This window comes from Pseudophryne corroboree, chromosome 7 (genome assembly GCF_028390025.1).
Source record: "Pseudophryne corroboree isolate aPseCor3 chromosome 7, aPseCor3.hap2, whole genome shotgun sequence".
Classification (NCBI taxonomy): domain Eukaryota; kingdom Metazoa; phylum Chordata; class Amphibia; order Anura; family Myobatrachidae; genus Pseudophryne; species Pseudophryne corroboree.
The window spans coordinates 91,524,005-91,545,244 of record NC_086450.1 but is presented as its reverse complement, the minus strand read 5'-3'; the positions used below and the strand labels follow the sequence as shown (position 1 = coordinate 91,545,244).

The window sequence follows — 21,240 nt, the reverse complement described above, 5'->3', positions numbered from 1 at the left end:
TACAACTTCAAGAAGCCACTGTGATCTAGTGGAAGCAATCACTGCAGAGCCACAATGAAGATGTAATGCAACAGTCCGCACAACATGGAAACACAATGTCTCACTTTTATATACTTACAATTGCCTAGCATACCTTAGTGTATATTGCACATGTTCTACGGGCGGAAATCAATTGTTTCTCTGCCGGCAATTGTAGCTTTGTTCGGGTGCGATGGCTGCCCGGGGCTGGTGAGCTGTTTGGGCGTTCAAACAGCACTTTTTGTGTGAAAGAAAACATTGAATTGCGCCCCGCGATCTCCTGTCACTTTAGACAGGAGATTGGGGGCGCAAAACAAATATCGGCCCATATCTAGGGTTCATTCTAGTGCCCTGCACCTGTCACAACCTGTGCAGTACCTCTTTCCTGCCTGGGCTCTCGCTCTCTGCTCTGGTGCTTAAACCAAACTCTTGATCTGTATCAGAGATACAGACCAGAGTGTGCTAGAAGCACCAGAGCAGAGCGCGACACCCCAGGCAGGAATGAGGAACTCCACGGACTGTGACAGGTGCAGGGTGCTAGAATGAACACATATATATATATATATATATATATATATATATATATACACACACACACACACACACACACACACACTGTATATATCTATTTATTATACGATTCGGCCTTTACAGAATGATCGATCAACTCTGTTGATATGGCAAATATCGGAGTAATTATTTTATGTAACAGAATTTCTCAATCTGACAGTGCATTTAGCGCTAATAATTGTGTAACACCAGAAACTCATTTACCGTGTAGATTAATATAAACACGGCATGTTTACAAGGGTATTGGGAGCTCATAAAAGGCAAACAGAGCATACAATGCCAGATATTGGGAGCGACTAGCTGACATTATGTAGGTTTATCAGATGTAAAGGATAATAGCCTCATCCTGGCTGCAATCATTGTTAATACCACTCTCCAACATATGCCTATGCCGATCCAATTTACTGCAAAATGTTATTCTCCAGCCCTGTCAAATGACTGCGCATCCGTGTAGTAAGATTTATCAGCTCAGAAATGACAAAATCAGCTCTCTAAATATATATGGCAACGGAAAGTTGCCTTTACCGCTCAATTCTTTTAAATTAAAAAAATATTGCCTGTTCTGATAAAACAGTTTAAAATGACTACAAGTAAAGATGGAGGCTATTAAGTTTTATGGCGAGCACCTGAGGAACGGTTTGCATGCAATTCAGAATGTTTCTTTATCCTCCTGAATTACTGACACTGGCAAATTAAAATGAAGTGGCTGCATATGGCAGGGACAATCTTCACATTTACAAATATCCTGGAATATCATTAAATCATAAAGGAGAAAGCTGTGGGTTATATATTATGAATGTTGCCTAATGCATTCCCAGCTTTGTTATTTGTTACAAATTTGTATACCGGGGACAAAATTGGCCACTTATTCAGCAGCAGCAGCTGGTTGCAACATTGTACATCACAGCCAAAAGAGAGAGAGAGAGAGAGAGAGAGAGAGAAGGTAGGTCTCAATTAACCTTACAAATGCCAATGAGGAGACTAGCCACCACCCAATGGACAGTCACTTTACAACATTAAAATAAAACCAATTGTATATATATATATATATATATATATATATATATATATATATATATATATATATCGGGTGGTCTTCAGGTTGCCGGCGGCCAGGCTCCCGACGACCACCATGCCGGCGCCGGTATCCCGACCGCTGGCATACCGACAGATTTTCTCCCTCTTGGGGGTCCTCGACCCCCATGCAGGGAGGATAGCGTGGCCACCGTGCCCGCAGCGCAAGGGGCTAATTTGTGCTCTCCCAGCCGTCGGCATGCTGGCGATCGGGATTCCGGCACCGGTATGCTGGTCGCCGGGAGCCCGACCGTCGGCAACACATACTACACCCAAATAAATCATGGGCTTGGTGGACGATTGGATAATGTCAATAATATCCAGATACTGTAAAAATCCTGGCTGATATTGAGGGCAATATTTATTCCCGGCAAAGAGAAGGGTATAGAATTAATACCACAACAGACTTTTTTTTTTCAGATTGTCTTCAATTGTCATGCTTTGTAATCCTGTTCCAAATACTCCATTAAGGGTTTACACCCTATGGGTGTAGTGGTTATTCCTCCCATACTAACCCAATATTTTGTAAACCCACCCCCTCTGCACACCTGAATGTTCTTGGGCGCTTATAGAATGGTTTATAGAATTCCGTTCCAGTGAATGGAAGGGAGCTATGGGAGTATATCTTAAATCGTATCAGAATGCGTCATTAGCCCCCAAAAATCTCATGAATATCCCCACATGTGCGTCATATAGCCCCAAAAAAGCTAGTGGACATTTATGCGCACTTGTACAGTATAGAGTTTATACTGTAAGCTGCAAAAGGTCAACAAAGTATTGTCTGTACAGGGCTGCTTAATGTGGTGGTGCTATAGAAATAAACAGCAATTGCTAAATAGCCTAACACGGTTGGCTTGGTTAGCACCTGCATATATGGCTCCATTCGACTTTATTAAATCAATACAGAAAGAAGAGAATACTTGTGTTTAATTCTGTAAAAGCTTGTGAGCAGGGCCTTCCTACCTCTATGACTGTTATTACCCAGTTTTGTTTTATCATTGTGTCCAATTGTAAAGCGCAACGGAATTTGCTGCTCCATATAAGAAACTTAATAAATACATAGCACCATCCAGAAGTCTCTCTCCTCTAGGAGTGATTTATGTGCGTAGTGTCCACAGAGAGTGTAGCTGGGAAATCTTACAATTTCTCACTGTTTCAGTGATGATGCAGAACTGCAATTACTAATGTATTAGGACAGTGATTCCCAACATTTTTTGAATCACGGCGCCCTAGAGAATCAAATTATTTTCCCCACACACCTGTAATTAAGAAATTTAGAAAACAAATATTAAATTACGTACTGTTTTTATATGTCATTCTTAGGTTTAACTATGTAGTGAGGGACAGGAATCACTTCTGTTTGTCCATACCTCCCAACATTTTAAAACTGTAGAGCGGGACTCTTATGCGCGCGCGTGTCCAGAAGGGGTGTGGCCTGTGTGAAATGGGGCATGGCCATGATCACAAGCCACACCCCTGTAATCCATCACCGAGAGGGCATGCCCAGCGCTCTGCATACCCCTAGTCGCTCTTTCTGAATTGAATAGATGATGTGCACATGCGCAGAGTGTCTATTCACCACTGCTCTACTAAGCAGAGTAGCGAGAGATAGGAGCCTCCCAACTGCCCTCCCCCTACCGCAGGACCCTGTGGCCCGTGGGTGGGACAGCGGGACAGTTCCCTCCCAAACCCCCCGAAAAAAAACAACAAAAAAACTGGACTGTCCCGTGAAAATCGGGACAGTTGGGAGGTACGGTTTGTCCACATATTTTATGACTGGCAGCCACTAGCACTGGTTTGCCTGTTACATTGACCTTAAATAATCAGAATCAGTCCTGGACCACCAACCCAAGGGGAACCCATGCAAGTGTCCCGAGGCACCCTTGGGTGCCATGGCACACAAATTGGGAACCACTGTATTAGGACTGTAAATACGCATAATGTAAACAAACATTGTCCTAGCTCTGATCATAAAGGCATTCTGTCCCGCTAGGAGCTGAGGTACTCGGAACGTGCTCTGAAAATATTCGAGGATAAGTAAAAATTCTGGACAGTGTCAACATTATCCACACCATTGTCATAATCTATAAAAGATTAGTAACGGGTAATACATCCCATTAGAAACACAAGTAATACAGTCAATGACTACAAAGCATCAAATCTGCATGTCAATAAGTTTGCCAAGATAATAACAATAAATAAAATCATAATAACAAGCAAATAATAACAATATTATTACTCGTACTATCACTCTCCCCCCCCCCCCCCCCACCTCAAATTAACTCCAATGTATTTTGTAAATACACAATAGAGAAAATAAAATAAAAAATACATACAATATTACTTACCCCTATACTAATTATCCAGTTATTTCAATAATGGAATCAATAGGGCAGCTATGGGTCATCTGCATCTTTTTAGCCGTTGTGGAACTAGGAGTCCCAGCATGATCTGTAAACACTGCTCATCTATAAATATACTGCATGCCTTGAATGCACAAAAGCAGCTGGCATGATGGGGACTTGCTGTTCCACAACTGGAGAGCCATGGGCTGCTTCCATCTGACCAACCTGTAGACTCCATCCACACAACAGCATTTACTTGGCAATATAAAAGCCAATATCAGCCAGAATAAGTCCTATTATAATAAAATGTGTCAAAATATACATATATATATATATATATATATATTCTTTGCTTTACACATTTATTTCAGACACACTGGAGAGATTTTTAAAGAGTCTTCTGCATATGTTAATCATACTATACATGATATAATTGGAATACAATAGCTTTAGGGAGTTTTTGCACACAGTACTAATTAAACAAAGCTTGGCACGGGGGAGGGGGGTACCATAGGATGAAGGGGGGGGGGGGGGGGTAGGTGTTCTGCAGCTGTATGTGCCAGAGAGACTTACGCTGAAGTTAATCATGTGCAGCAGCAAAATATTTCATGGAGGAGTCTGGAAATTAATTCTGTTTAAACAACATCTGAATGTACTAGGCAATAACCTTCCCTTATTTTCAATATTTAATGTTAAACACTAGAAGCGTATGTGCACCCCCCTATATTAATAGAAGCGCGGTTCATTTTGGCAGTATTTCACTGATGGAGCCCAAGGCCATGGGTAATGGAACATTACTCACTATGATAGCCAGATTTCTTCTGCATGGCGGTTACAGGGCAATCTTTATGAGCCAGAAGAAGCTGTTTCAGCTGTGCCACTTCATTTCTCAGCAGGGTGACTTCATTCTAGAGGTAAAGGGGAAACTTTCTCTTTAGAACCAAATGGAATAAGTTCTCAAAAGTTCACAGCAAAGTGCAAACATCCGTGCAGTGAGCTGACAGTTCTGGGGCGGAACTTTGCAGCATTGGAGAAAGAATTGGTTACACAGTATACAAAATAGCAGTATACACATGAAACATACAAATACAACAAGAAAAAAATACACACTTAGGTACTCAATCCCTCAATCCTAATAATAACTTCAGAACAATGTCACCAATATTACATTCTGCTGCTTTCTAAATTATAGTGGGTGTTATGTCAGTGAATGTAGCAAGTACAAAGGTAAGTAATAACTATCATAATCAGAGGTCTACATTGACGTTCTATAGCATTTGGGGTGGGGGTGGGGGGTTAAACCCATGTAAACCCATGCCCATGATGTAGTGAATGGTGCTGGTTGTATGGTTGTACGGTTACTCCCACATATAGCAAGTAGCAACACTAGGATTCTGAGTGACCATCGCATGCATTGTTATGTTTAATCTACGGATTTATACCAATGCCTTTGCAACAAAAGAAGTACTCTGTGCGGGGTACCCTATTAACCACGTTAATTTTGGGCTGACCCATGTGTTACTGCGGCTCTGAGGGCTGGTTATCAGGGATTATGCTTCACATGCCTCACATAATCCCAGATAAATGCTGGGTATCGAGGCTTATTGGACAGCCCCAGATGAATCCATTAGCCATTGAAAAACACTCAGGATCTAAGGGCCCTACACATTGAGCGATCCGCCGCCGAGCTGCCCGACGGCGGATACGGCCGACGGGTGACCTGGGGGCAGGGTGGCAGTGACGGTCACTCGCCCCGTCACCCGGCTCCATAGCAGTGCAGGCAAATATGGACGATCTCGTCCATATTGGCCTGCATGCCCAGCGACAAAGCACCAGCGATGAACGAGCGCGGGGTCACGCATCGTTCATCGCTGGTGCCTCCACACTCAAAGATATGAACGGTATCTCGTTCATTAATGAACGATATCGTTCATATCTTTGAGTATTATTCCCAGTGCGTAGGGCCTATTAGTTGCAAAGAAATTGGTATGGTCACAGATTAAACATAACAATTCATGTGAGCATCACTGTTTAATTGATTGTGATTTTTCCTCAATTTTGCTTCTTGGGGCCTGATTCAGATTTTTAAGTAAAGCAAAAAATAAAGCCAACACTTGTGGGCTGCATGCAAAATCAGCCAGTATTTGCCCTGCACAGAAACAATATAAATGTATTTGCTCACCTTGCATGGCAATATGGTTTGTTTCAGACACAAAGTTACTTGCTTTTTTACACTGCAATTTAGATTTCAGTTTGGATACACCCCACCCAAATCTCTCTGCACATGTTACATTTGCCCCACCTGCAGTGCAATATGGTTCTGCCCAGTTGCTTACTTTTTTACTTTGCTTGCAAATCAGAATCAAGCCTTTAGTTCGCTTATAGGGCCTGATTCAGATGTGGATGTTCTTGCTGCTGTTGCTATCTTTTGCCATACGCAATTGCGATTATATGCTAATATGGGCAGACGCTAACCTGAGCATAGGGACACCCACTGCAGCTGCATCATTTCCATCCAACAGTGTATAATTGCTGATACATCGGTACTATCGTCGCAAATCAAGTCATGTTGCAGAGTCTGAGTGCCTCTGATGACGCGCAGGCTGAGCTGCTCTACCAGGTCACAGAGGGTTCTCCAGCAGCAAGTAAGATCGAAACTGATTGAGGCCCATAGTGTACTTGGTACTCAGGATTAGCGTTTTGGCGTGGCTAAGTAGCGAAATCCGTGGCATGATAAACGGGGCTATTTGCCACACCTTAGCATAGGTGTATATGGACACATCTATAGTTATAAGAATTCAAATTTTACTGTGCACCACTGTGTATTGTCAGAACGGGTGTAATATGTTATGCCGGCGGTCGGGCTCCCGGCGGCCAGCATCCCGAATGCCGGCATACCGACAGCTGGCGAGCGCAAATGAGCCCCTTGCGGGCTCGCTGCACAATGCGCACCATGCTATCTATTCTCCCTCCAGGGGGGTCGTGGACCCCAAGAGGGAGAAAAGCTGTCGATATGCCGGCAGTCGGGATTCCGGTGCCGGTATGCTGGTCTTCGGGAGCCCGGCCGCCGGCAAAATGAAGACCACCCATCAGAACAATGCACTAATCACAGGTAAAAGTATAATAAATTGGGACTGCGGTACTTACAGGATGCTTTGGTATCCGTTCAGATGGTCGACAATGTTAAGGTTGACACTCATTAGGGCGACCACTAGTGATCGACATTGACATGGTCGACATAAAAATTGTTGACAAATGAAAATGTCGACATTTTTTGTTTTGTTTTTTAAATAGATTTTTAACTTTTTCAAACTTTAGCATCCACGTGGACTACGATTGGGAAGGGTAACCTGTGCTGAGCGCAGCGAGGCGCCTTGCCCGCAGCCGCGAGCCATGCAAGGGGATGCGGTACACTAATTGGGGTTCCTGTTACGGAAAAAATTACAGCAAAAACAGTTCAAAAGTCCACGTCGACCTTTTCATGTGTCAACCATTCCCATGTGTCGACCATTTGTCCATGGCGACCATGTCAATGTCGACCAATAGTGGTCGAACTAATGACTGTCGACCTTAACACTGTCAACTATTCATACCGGAGCCTGATGCTTTGGGGAAAGGACATGATATTACTTCCCTTCACAATATCTCCTGATGAAGGGCTGCAATACTAAACTACTGTACACACGTTTCTCTGATGCCCAAAGGTGGTGCTGTTGCTGTTATTGTGTAAAGGGGTTTGTTTTGCAGTTTACCAGTCCTTACCAATGATTATGCAGCTCTCACTGAGCATAAAAGCATCCACAGAATTGTAATTATGCACACAAACAAGGTGCACTCCTGGCTCTAACAGTCTATATACATATACAGTAGATTATATATTCCTTTAAAAATAGATTGTGGTAAGTCTTTAGAGAAAAACTGTAATACAGCTGATCAGTCTACTTACTATTTATTTAACCATACATTTAAAAGTTTAAGTTTATTTGTGCTAAACAGAGGACTTTAAATGCATAGATTTTTTTTAAAATAATTCCAACTATGAATCCTGAACTAAAGATCACCCGTACATTCCATGTTGGTTAACACCTTATGAGCCTGAACAGCACACATTGCAATGCAATTTATAAGCAGTTTTTCAAAGAATAGGTATTTTTAATAGGGCAAATATGGCTTAGCTCAAATGGGTTAATTTTCACATAAAATCTTTATGAGCTGTTGAGAACTGGCTGCAAACTGAAGGTAAATCATTACAGGAGACGGCAAATACACTGAGTGTGGAATAGACTGTATGGGGGGGGGGAAGTGAAACTAATGTATTCAATAATAACACTAATTCCTGGACAGAAATGCACAACTTTCACCATAGACTTTGTTTTTGTGTACATTCAATCAAAACTACAAGCTGCAAATAGGCAGGTCTATTATTTTTCACTGTTCATCTAGGATCCCAAGTAATGGGCCTAATTCAGACCTGATTGCTGTGCTGCACATTTGTAGAGGTCTGCGATCAGATAGTCGTCACCCTTGGAGAGTGAAAACCCGCCCCGTGAAAGTGTGCGAATGCATGTGTATGCCGTGCGAAAATTCCACCAGACAGCTGCAAAATTGGTTCACAACTCACTCACCATCGAATGATTTTTACAGTCTGTGCAGTCTGTGTGTAGCCCAGAACTTACTCCTACAATGTGATACAAACAGGCTGATAGGGGCCGGAGCCGACGTCATACAACCTCTCTGAAAATGCTTGGGAACGCCTGCGTTTTTCCTGACACTCCCTGAAAACAGTCAGTTACCACCTTGTGATTTAAATTTTGACACCATACTGTCGCTGTTTGGCGACACGCCTGTGCACTGCGGTGCATACACAGTCTTTCGATAATTGGCCGCTGTGCGAATTTGCACAACAGCGATCAGGTCTGAATCGGGCCCAATGTCACTAGCTGCGGTGCATAAATCGGGTGCACCCTTATCAAAATTTACAAAATGGGCACCTCCACCATGTGTACACAATGGGGCTCATTCAGATGTGGTTGCACCTGTGCCCATCGTTGCAAAGTACCGATTTTTGGTACTTTGTGGATGCGCAGGACCCATCCTATGTGTGCGCAAACGGGTCCTGTGACATAGGAAGCAGAGCGGCAGCAGACGGTCAGTGATTGACAGTCTGCTGCCAACTGGAGGGCGCGGGGAGGGGCGGCGACGGCCTCAGTTTGCAGTAAGCTGTATGTCGCGGTAGTCCTATGTTGCATCCTAGGATGCAGGTCGGACCACTACTGCAGCAGGAGGCTTGTAATAGGCGCATCCTGCTGCATCACCATACAGGGCTATCACTGCTGCTTCCGAGGAAGTGACAGCAACTCCAACCGCATCTGAATGACCCCTAATATGCACAAATCAAAAATATATCAATTATAAACATGAATAAGTTGGGTTTGTCATATTTATCATTTAAATACCAATCTTACTCCTATCCTAATCCTAAAAGGAGACCACTGCTGTTACGCTTTTCTCTGAAATAACTGATAAAGGAGAACAATAGCTCACACGGTCACATTTATCACTGATATGCCAATCTTGTTATTGATCTATATTCCAATCACAATGAAGACCACTGCCGTCAGACTCTCTTTTCTCTGAATAACTGATAACGGAGAACAATAGCGCACACTTTCCCACACTGTCAACTTATGAGAAACCCTTTTTTTTTTTTTTTTACATATTAATTTGTGAATGTCAATGGCAATTCTTATGGAAGGTAAAATGTATTTCAGGTTTAACTTTCAAGTAATACAAATAAAATATTTCATTTTCTGGGTAAACATTGCTAATACAAAGAATAACATTATTCTTCCTTACAAATAATTGAATAACCTTATTTTGTGAAGTAGTTTATTACATAAAAACTTATGAGATTGTTCAACTATTTATTTATTTTTTGGGATTGGCCACCTTTCATAAAGCTGCATAAAGAGATACGAACCACATCTGTCAGCATAAGAACTACATAAAACAAGTGAGAGCGAGACCATTTTTAAGAGCCTGGTAAAAACATACAAACACTCAACGTCCAAGAGTGCGTAAATAGGAACTATTATTTAGAATATATTATAGTAATGTGAACATTAAAAAAAACAACAAAGGGTTATTTACAAACACTGCTCACATAAACCTGCACCATAGCGGGTGGTCTTCAGTATGCCGACTGTCAGGATCCCGGCGCACAGTATACCGGCGCCGGAATCCAAACAGCCGGCATACCGACACTTTTTCTCCCTCGTGGGGGTCCAAGACCCCCCTTGAGGGAGAATAAAATAGCGTGGCACGCCACCGCAGCGTGGCGAGCGCAGTGAGTCTGCAAGGGGCTCATTTGCGCTTGCCACGCTGTCGGTATGCCGGCGGTCGGGCTCCCGGCGCCGGTATGCTGGTCGCCGGGAACCCGGCAGCCGGCATACCATACTACACCCCACCATAGCAACCAGATGATATTTGTGCTAGACAGAAAAACAGCTATTGTTTGAATGGTCGTTATGGTTTTGTGCAAATGTGCACTTTCTATCAAGATTGTGGGCCCGATTTAGAGGTGGATGCAGTTGCACAAATGAATGCATCTTTATCCTATTGCTGCAGCCGATGGTCTTCCTACTGAGATACCCAGCTGTGCGTATTAAGACACAGGATCAGTCGCACCATCAGAGATTTCACCAACCCTTAAGAGGCTGTGTAACTGTGTCTTTAGATGTGGTCGCTGACTGCAACACGCTCACCTAACCACCCGTGTTACCTACCAGGAACACCCGCTGAAATCCATGGCTCATGCGTCCAAATTTGTTATGAGGCTCCCGGCATTGACCATTGGGACGCATGTGTAGCCTGCAATTCTGTTCACACGCCCTCTAAGAGCTGAGCTTATGTTCAAATGCCCTGTTACCACGAGTGACTCCCCTTCAGCCAGAAGGGATTATGCATCTGAATTGCACATGGTTCTGCATCGCCAATGGTTGCGTACATCAAGCTCCGGAGCTGGTCCATTGGGAAAACACCCAAGATGCATCCTGAAAACCCACTTGCATTCAACTCTGCATCGACCCCATAATACTCAGCTCCTGATCTGTCCAACCTCCCCTGCAGTTATAGAAATGTGCTTAAAACTCACCATTGCAAAGAACTGGTCTGGGTTACCCTGCAAAGCAATTTATTCTTTATAGACGAGTAATAGTTTTAATTTAAGAGGCAACACAACCCATAACGTGATGCTTACATTTGCTTTTTCTGCGTACCAACCCGATAATATCAGCACAGATGAAATGATTTTCACCCACCCCAAGCACAAACCTGACATTAAAACACGTTGTGAGCTAGCCCGAAAACGGTCTGTGGTCTAAATTGCCACGCGAAGAGCAGACCTCCAAACATATTACTTTTACTATTAAATGCAACGTAAAAAGTAATCATGGGTCATTACTGCCCACTATGCTGATCAGCTTTGCCAGCATGTCAAGTGAAGAGTTATTAAGGAATACGCAGGATTGATTAATGCGCTCACATAAAGAACGCTTTAATTATTTCTGTGACATTCAATTTTCTTTACAAGTCATTCTGTTCTTCACAGCCGACGGTTTTGCATTTGGCAGACAGAGAGATTTCACTCTCCTGAAATCACCACCAATGTGGGCACCTTAACCACTTACTGCCTAGTAGACAAAATACAGTAATACAAGCTAATAATCTGTATATCCAATGTGTTTGTATCACTGTTACAGATGGCTATTCAGATGCCGCAGTAAAGGCTTGTTTATAAAAATTTTATAACTGAAGAACAGAATGTGTTGGAAAGAGTTTTATACCGGATTCTTACACCTTCTGAACTGGTGAATGCTGTAGGGTCGCCAGATGTCATAACAGCCATATTTTGTTCTACAGTATATAACGTCATGATGAATTGCTGCTCCTATTGTTCTATACCCTAGAGAAGGGTTCTATAACTTTGTTTAATATATATAATATGCTTAATTATTATATGCCCCCACGTAACCTAATCACCCTTCTGTCTCCTTTATCAAAGCCCACTTTGCGATGTAGTGCAGGAGGGTGGAGCGTCTTTATCTTGCAACATTCTGTATAGGGGCCTACACATAAACGATATAGTTCATAAATGAACGATAAATCGTTCATACCTTTCAGTGTGGATGCATAAACGATGAACGATGCGCGTGCCAGCAATCGATCATCGGTGATACATGCCAGTCAATTTGGACGATATAGATGTATGTACTCTCATATCATCCAAATTGACCATCAATATCATGCAGTGTGTAGTAAAAATTGACCATCGATAATATTGTTTGTCGATAATATCGATGGTTGCAAAAAACCTCGCCCAGTGTGTAGGCCCCTTAAGCTATATTAACAGTTTAATGAGAAAGAATGCACTAGTCTAGTGTAACATACATTTCATATTTTTTCGACCCAAGCCAATGTTCTTGTATGCAATATGGCTTTCATAGAATAGTTCAGGGTGCTATGAACAATTTTCAGCGGTTTATTGGGTATAAACAGGTATCCAGAGAAAGGAAGAATCTCTTTCACAGCATGCCAAAAAGACTTTAGGTTTAATTCCAATAGCATACACATAAGGGATTGTAAGTTGACTTTGGACAATTACACCAGTAGAACTGCAGGAGCAATGTATGCTTTCCGTAAGTGTTTTCTAATAAAGAAATCCCTGGAACGTATACTCCGTTACATCACTGTTGTGGCAGAATAAACTCTGTAACAACGGATGACTTGCACTGGGGCTATAGTAAGTACTCCCTTACCCTGTAGTATTTAATACTGCATATAACCAATTCTTCTGGAATTTTTTGGATACCTCCGGAAAGGATATAGAAATGGTTTTATCGAAAAGTGCTAACTATGAAGGGCAGGATATGAATGGCTTGTTGGGAGTGAAAGGGTTATTACTAGATGGGGTCTTTAGTAACCATATGGCTCTTACATGATTTCCACATTGTGCTAGAATTTTTATTGGCAACAGCTCGTCTGTTTTTTAGCTTAAGGTTTGCTATGCCTCCAAACCACAAGGTTTAAATTAAAAAGTCCTAGGTTCTTTTAACAATTTACCAGCCTCCCAAGAAGATGGTGTGTAATCAAGGCAGGTTTCTCTTCTGCTGGGTCATCTCCTTCCACATTTATACCCATAAGGCTCATAGAATTGCCTTATGCTCACAGATACTAAGGAATACAGGAAACCACTACAGCTCCTGGTGAACCAGAAGATTGAAAGAGCACCCGGCGTCTACACACAGAGGCCACAACCATTCTAAGAAGGCAGCCCCCAGGCCACAGTGAGGTCCCTGGCTCCAAGAAAATGGATATTCGGCATTCTAATAATGTGGGGGCACGAATAATGAGAGCTTCTAATATTGCAGTCTAAAATGGACCATTCATGCAGAACCTATGCGGTGCTTACTCAAATAGGAGTTTCTCTCAATCTGGTCAATTTAAACAACTGCAGACCATGGTCATTCATTTTTGCTTTTTAATTCACCTTTAACTGTCAAAAACAAAGGTGATTATACTGGCAGGTACTAACGGGTTCACTACGGCTGGCCGGCGGTCGGGCTCCCGGCGACCAGCATACCGGCGCCGGGAGCCCGACCGCCGGCTTACCGACAGTGTGGCGAGGGCAAATGAGCCCCTTGCGGGCTCGCTGCGCTCGCCACGCTACGGGCACGGTGGCGCGCTACACGCGCCACACTATTTTATTCTCCCTCTATGGGGGTCGTGGACCCCCACGAGGGAAAATAAGTGTCGGTATGCCGGCTGTCGGGCTCCCGGCGCCGGTATACTGAGCGCCGGGAGCCCGCCCGCCAGTATACAGAAGACCACCCGTACTAACTTGTCACGATGGGGCAGATGTATTAAGCCTGGAGAAGTGATGAAGCAGTGATAAGTGCAAGGTGATAAAGCTTTGCTAAACTACTCAGAGCAGTTCACCACATAATTCAGAGCTAAAAGCTACAACCCAATACAGAAAAAGGACGTCCATTCCATAATACTGTCACGGACACCTCTCCTTGTTTGTCATTGAAAGCTTCCCAAAATAAACAAAAATAACACAAACAAAATCTGAAGTTGAAAAATATCCTCGCACATTTTTAATTGCTTAAAAAAACAAAAACAAAGATGAGAATCCTTCAAATAAAACCTACCCATCACTGATTGCCTTTTTTAGTGTGTACCCCAAAGCTTGCGATAAACATATCAACGCTGAGCACACAATGAATTTCACCACAAATGATTAAAGCATCAGAGTTTTATATCGTCCCTATGGAGGCATCTCTCCGTTTGCTTCAGGATTGTAATGTTTTTTGTAATGAATGGAATAAACTATGGAAGTTTTAATTGCCTTAAAAAAACAAACTGTATTAAGCACACTCATTGCAGTGTGTGTGTGTGTGTAGATATTCTTCCTATACTGGCAATGCCCCAAAATATGTTGCAGCTGGTTATGGATTGAATTAGCATAATGATCCCCTATCCAAAAATATGGTCTAGAGAAGACAGAAGGCTACAATTACAAATGCTACTGAAACGACAACTGTCATCAGCTTTGCTGTCTAATTGTGAAATTCGTCATACAAGGCGTTTCATTAAACCACAAACCATTTATATAATGTCAACATTTGCAATAAAGCTTTCTTTTCAAAAGTACGACTTGACTTTTTTCTTTTCTTTCACTGCTGAGTTTACAGAGTTGAATAGATTAGTGCAGCGGGATACACGTGTAGAAAAACACCTTTCACTTTACATTTAACGGTGCAAAAGGTTTAATAGGTCATTAGTACCTGTAGCTGCACATTAAATGAACTCAGGTCCTCCGCCTTCTTTTCCAGGGACTGCACCCACACTTTCCTTTTCTGCCTACACCTGGAAGCGGCTGCACGGTTCCGTTCTAAAAACTTCCTCCTTTTTTCATCTGGGTCATCGCTTGCTGCTTTCCTCCGGCGCCCCCCTGTGCTTTGAGTTTGTGGTGCGGGGGGAGCTGGAGATGCCTACAACAAAACAAGGACAATGTCAGTTGGTGTCTCGCACAGAATGTGCCCCCGTGCTTAGCTATGCTCAGAGAAGGCAGAGATAAAAAAGGAAACTATAAGCTCTTATAGCTAATGGACAGCACCTCACCAAGAATGCAAATTTGATTTTGGTTTCGGATAATTTAACATATAATAGATGAAGCATTTTATAATGCAACGAATGCCATTTATTGACATAAAATTCAGGCAATTATGCAGATGTATATAAATAAAGCTATATTTGTAGAATAGATAGATAGATAGATAGATAGATAGATAGATAGATAGATAGATAGATACGAATATACACCTTTTTACACGGTAGAAAACATCCAAATGGCAAGCTGCCTGTACTGCTGTAAATGAAAGTCAACTTTAAACAACTTTTACAACAGCTGGTGAAGCAACCTCCCAGAACAGCCTTCTGTTCAGTAAGTGCTGAGGAAGTGTATGGAACAACAGTATAAAATCACTGTTTCATTGCAGGAAAACAGCATGTGCGAATTAAAACATCATAAAGCAACAATAACAGAAAAACAGTTCCAATACATTTTTGTAGAACGTAACCTAACCCTCTAAAAAATATATATGCTGCAAGAGATCTGAATGTTTAAACTGCACTTGTATACCTGAGGAATATTTCCAGCATAAAAAATATATGTGAATGGCCAAATATTCTCTGTAAAGCACTGTGGAATAAGTGTGCGCTATATAAATAACGTGTAATAAATACAGTAGGAGGAGATTTATCAAAGCTTGGAGAGCAAGAAAGTGGAGTGAGGTAAAGTACCAACCAATCAGCTCCTAACTATCATCTTACAAATGGTGTTTAAAAAATGATCTGATTGGTTGGAACTTCAGATCTCTACAAGCTTTGCTAAATCTCTCCAATAATGCTGCAAAGGGCAATCTAACCCGGAACGACACAATGTGGCCAAGCTGCTAACTGAATTGCCCCTTAGAAGGATGTCACACCCCAGCTGGAGAACACTGTACTTTTCCAGCGCCTTCTGAGTGCAAGTGCTCCTGTGTGATATGATATAGTTGTTTCGTCTTCACTCCGTGATATACCCAAGAGTGTGATTCAGCCCATTCTAGCCAAAATCCATACACACATGCTGATGTAAACTTGGACACAAGACCAACTTTTTAGCATAACATTTTTGCATATGTGCACAAATAAAAAAATATTCATTTATAAAAGTCTGTTTTGGACACTTGTGCCTCTCTAGGCCTGAAGAGGCAGAACATGGGTGGGACATGTAGCTCCCCTTGTACTGGCAAAATCAGGAGGACAAAAAGCCATCTCATCACGAAAAATGGCGAGGTGAACATTACAAAATATTTAAGATGAAAAGAAAACCATAACATTTAGATGACAGTCATTAAAATATCAGCTTAATGGGGTTTGCCATCTCAACTAAAATACACATTTGAGGGGAATTCAATTAGGAGGGATGTTCTCACCCCCGTAAGTGCACTAAATGCCACACTTACAGTACTGCCAGACTCACTGAAGGCTGTGAACAAAAATGTGCGAGTCCGATGTAAGGTCAATCCGCGTGCGGGGAAGAGTTAATTGAATTCCTCCCAGAAAATTTATCATACGCTTTGAGCATTTCATAAGCTTTGAACATATTTCACTAAATCATAAGCATTATACTTCTTATGCAGGCTGATTACGGAATCATAGGCGTTATACTACTTATGCCGGCTGAGTACGGAATCATAGGCATTATACTACTTATGCAGGCTGATTACGGAATCATAGGCGTTCTACTACGTATGCAGGCTGATTACTTACTGTGGGGTCACTGTGTTACATATAGCTACTAATAGTTTAATGCCTTAGCTCAGAGGTTCTCAAACACGATTACCCATATGTGCTGAGCCATGTATATACCTAAAACCTGGACTGTTGGAGTGCCTTAAGGAACATGTTTGAGAACTTCTGCCTTAGCTGGTTGGGGGGGAAATAGGACTGTTTATTACATTCTGGTGCTATTGCCTTAATATAGATGCTGGTTTGGGGGGATAAAATGGTGTTACTGGTGTAATGTCAGGAGTGGTTGGGGAAAAAAACAAGTGTTCATCTATTCTCTTTTCCAAACAGGGCCCCCCTATTCCAGGCGGGATTCAGGTAGATACGCAGCAACATAGTTTAAGACAGTAATAGCTGCAATTACAGGTAGGCGAGTTCATTATTGAAAATTTACAATTCTCCAAGACTGCACAAAAGAGTATTATGACACGATTTGACATATTATGATCAGTCTACCACTCCTTGATGCCGTCAGGTAATGTTATTGTGCAATAGTGTGACGGCAGAAATCGTGTCATTGTGACTTGATCATGACACCTTTCCTCTGCATGGTCCGGAGGAAATGCATGTATTTAAAACTTATCATATATATTATATATATATATATATATATATATATATATATATATATATATGATAAGTTTTAAATTTTATTTATTTAATTTAAATTTAATTAATTTATTTAATGAGTATCACAGTCATACATTATTGGGTCCTCTACTGAGATATAGACATATTATATATATTATATTTAAATATATATATATATATTTATAGCTAATATATATATATAATATTTATGTCATTATCTCAGTAGGGGACTCAAAAATGTGGGATTCTGAATTGTGGATAAGGGATACTCAACCTGTATATATATATTTATATATTAAATTCAATTAAAGTCTTCTCTATTCCGACATGCATTTGTTGGAATGGATCCGACAAGGGCTAGTCAGTGAAAGGCCAAATCTGACTGTCGGATTTGGCCGTTCCCGGTGTCCCCTCCACGCTGATGTTGGCAGCACTCAGCTGCTGTCCCGTCCTCCTCCCTGCTCGTCCTCATCATCGCTGCCAGGAGAGAGGAGCCTGGACGGGGGACGCCCATCGGAGGTAGTTCCCTGCAGCCCGCAGCCCCGCCCCATGTCTCATGTCCTCAATCCGACTTTTTTTAAAGTCGGATTGGGATTGTCGGAAAGGGGGCCAAAACCTGTTGGATTTGGCCCTGTTTCGGACAGAAGCACGCGGATCGGTGGCTATTACGCCGATCCACGTGCTTTCCAACAAGTCGAATTTCCCAACTTGTTGGAAAACTGAGGGGGGAATTGAATAGGTCGGATCCCCTTCCGACCTGAAAAAGTCTAAACCTGCTGTCTTTCCGAAAAGACAGCAGGTTTCGACTCTAACTGAATATACCCCATAATCTGTACCCACCTTATCTCTTATAGATAATCAATTAAATGCCATCTATCTTTAACAGTTTACGATGTGTCTATCCATCATTCGCGTCAACAGTCCCGTAGCAGTACTTCTCTGTCCTGTAAGTGCTTTCCCTGAAATTCCCTGACCAATTTCAGGGAAAGCACTTACGGGACAGAGAGGTAATGCTACGGGACTGTTGACGCGAATCCGGAAGTGAGCCGGAACCGGAAGTGCCAGTGTGTGGAGCGCATGAGGGGGATGTGCTTATGCGGGACGCTGAGCCGAAGCTCCAGGGAAGGTGCAAAAGAAGGGGGGGAAAAAAAAATCATTATTTTAAGATCAGTCATCTATGGACTCCCCTTCTTTCTGATCTAAGTGCTGTGTGCCTCCCGGTGACATAGAGGAGACACTTAGCATATAACTGCTCCTTTGCAGGGAGACGTTATAACTGTGCACCAGGAAGTGGTCACACTGCTGAGCTCTGGAACAAAGCCCGGAACGCAGCACCACCCGCCGGGTTATTATTGGAGCGCGGTAGTGATAAGCTGACACGTTCAGACCGTAACTGTCAGATGTGTACATGGAAGGATAACTGTGAGGCTTGACCGCCCGGCTAAGAAAATATCGATAATGGGTAGTTTGGAGTCTGTAATAAGTTCCGTTCTGTCATATAAAAATGTAGTCCATGCGATGTCTGGAGCAGTGTAGGAAAGCTAGAAGACTGGCATAAGGAGAAACACGGTTTACATTACATGCCTGAAACACACACGGAATGCGGTACGCATAATATTATATTATTTTCACTTGGAGTGTGTTTAACACAGAAGGCGCTGGGTTCTACCACTTTGTACAATATATATATATATATATATATATATATATAAACTGTTGTTTTGGATTTAGCTATATGGACTTGTAAACCTGTCTAAAATGTATTTACAGGTAAATGTACAACAAGCTTAGAAGCTCACACCCACATAGTGCCAAGCAAGGTTCGTACCGGTGTCTCAGTAGTTGAGGTGGCGGGCTGCTGGAGGGATTGTGGTTGAGCTTCCTCTGACGGAGTCCTTACAATTCCACTTGCCTGTCCCTTGGTGCTTTCACCGTTTGTTACCTGAGGATGTTGCTGCGTCAGAGCAGCTTTCAGTCTCTATAGAGTAAAACAAGTAGGATACATTAGCAAAATGTAGCAGATGACATCAGTAGAAAATGGAACATAACTTCAAACAGAATAGCCTATGAACATCCTAATTTATCTAGTGCAAATAAAAACACGAGGGGGGGAGCGCTCAGTGTAATGTGTATGACAAGTTCACACACACACACACACACACACACACACACACACAGATAAGCATCTAACCACGGTTTGAAAGCACACATGCACTTGGCACTATGTGTGTGTATGTTCTTTTTATATTACACTATGAGCACTCTCCACCTCTTATTGGATTGTTAAAGACATCACTTCCAAAGTTTTATCATGAATTCACAAGATGCGTTTGCTTCTGTTGCGATATGTATAAAATAGTGCTGCACTTTCTGTATAACATTGAGGAATACATTTCTATACAATCAGGGAATCACAGAAACCAAGGTTGAAAACCAATGACCTCTTAATAGTTTTGCTGCTATGGATTTGCTATAGATTTGCAAATAAATGGCATGGGCCCTCATTCCGAGTTGTTCGCTCGCAAGCTGCTTTTAGCAGCTTTGCACACGCTAAGCCGCCGCCTACTGGGAGTGAATCTTAGCATAGTAAAATTGCGAACGAAAGATTAGCAGAATTGCGAATAGACATTTCTTAGAAGCTTCTGAGTAGCTCCACACTTACTCGGCAACTGCGATCAGTTCAGTCAGTTTCGTTCCTGGTTTGACGTCACAAACACTCCCAGCGTTCGCCCAGACAGACACTCCCCCGTTTATTCTGTCAAAGTCAGAAAAATATCTCTATGCACACTACCATATTTGCACCTCACACAGGTCCGTGCTGCGCATGCGTACGCTCTCCCGTACATGCGCATACTCACAGTCGCGGGCACCCGCAGGCGCATGGTATGCGTATTTACGGTAGAGTTTATGCGATCGTAGCGTGCGACTCAATCATTACATAAATTCACTATATAATGTATTTTGTAGATCATGGTTTCTTTGATAGATTCTGCAAGTTTGGTTAATATAGAATGTTCATGAACAGAGAAATCCCTCTTTGTTTGATACGAAGGGTCAGACAGGAGTAATACAGTGGTGTTTAGTACCCATCGGAAGAATATTTAATTAGAAATATTCCGGTGTTGGTTTGAAGCAGATCAATCGCTCGTGCGAATAGTTATGGACATAAGAAGTTTATGAACATTTACTTTATTTGCACTTTATTACCCATGCGGCGGGAAACCCAGTTTCCCTCCCACCTGAGCTGTTGGAAATAGTCACAGCCCACCTGTATGAATCAACCTATGACCTTTTGTTATAATGCGAAGCCGAATTCCTGTGTCCAATGAACAAGAAGATTGTAGGGACCATTGAATTGCATTGTGTGTGGGGCATAAATAGGCAGGCCGACCATATCCAGTTCACTCTCTTCAACGGTTCTCATTGCTGATAATCGGGAGCTGGATATCGAGGCGCATGCGATCGTTTCCCCTTGTGCGTAAGTGTTTCTCCGCAATCATATTGTCTTGATGTTATTGTGAGCCATCTCTCTCTCCCCTCTTTCTCCCTTATTTTCCCTTGATTGTATTGTATTGTATTGCATTGTATTTCCTGTGTAGTTATCTGGTTAGTTAGTCTATGTTATATTGTAGTGTATGATTTGTTCTGTGATTCTTTTGCAAGTATAATAGTCATAATACATATAATAGGTTTTGGACCCTAAGCCCAGGTATCTGTGTATTTCTTATAGTGTTAAGTATTCCCT

General features: G+C 42.2%; 1 protein-coding gene across 5 annotated transcripts in view; it reads right to left on the bottom strand.

Moving 5' to 3' along the window:
- The window catches only part of ATF2 (activating transcription factor 2), a 127,275-nt gene that overhangs the window by 35,478 nt on the left and 70,557 nt on the right, over positions 1-21,240 (bottom strand). For all 5 annotated transcript variants that reach the window (XM_063933407.1, XM_063933409.1, XM_063933408.1 and 2 more), the window contains 3 exons: positions 19,324-19,473; positions 14,855-15,061; positions 4,810-4,915 (listed from right to left, as the gene is read on the bottom strand). In XM_063933407.1, coding sequence (XP_063789477.1) covers positions 4,810-4,915; positions 14,855-15,061; positions 19,324-19,473 — 463 coding nt within the window. The remainder of the gene's footprint in view (positions 1-4,809; positions 4,916-14,854; positions 15,062-19,323; positions 19,474-21,240) is intronic.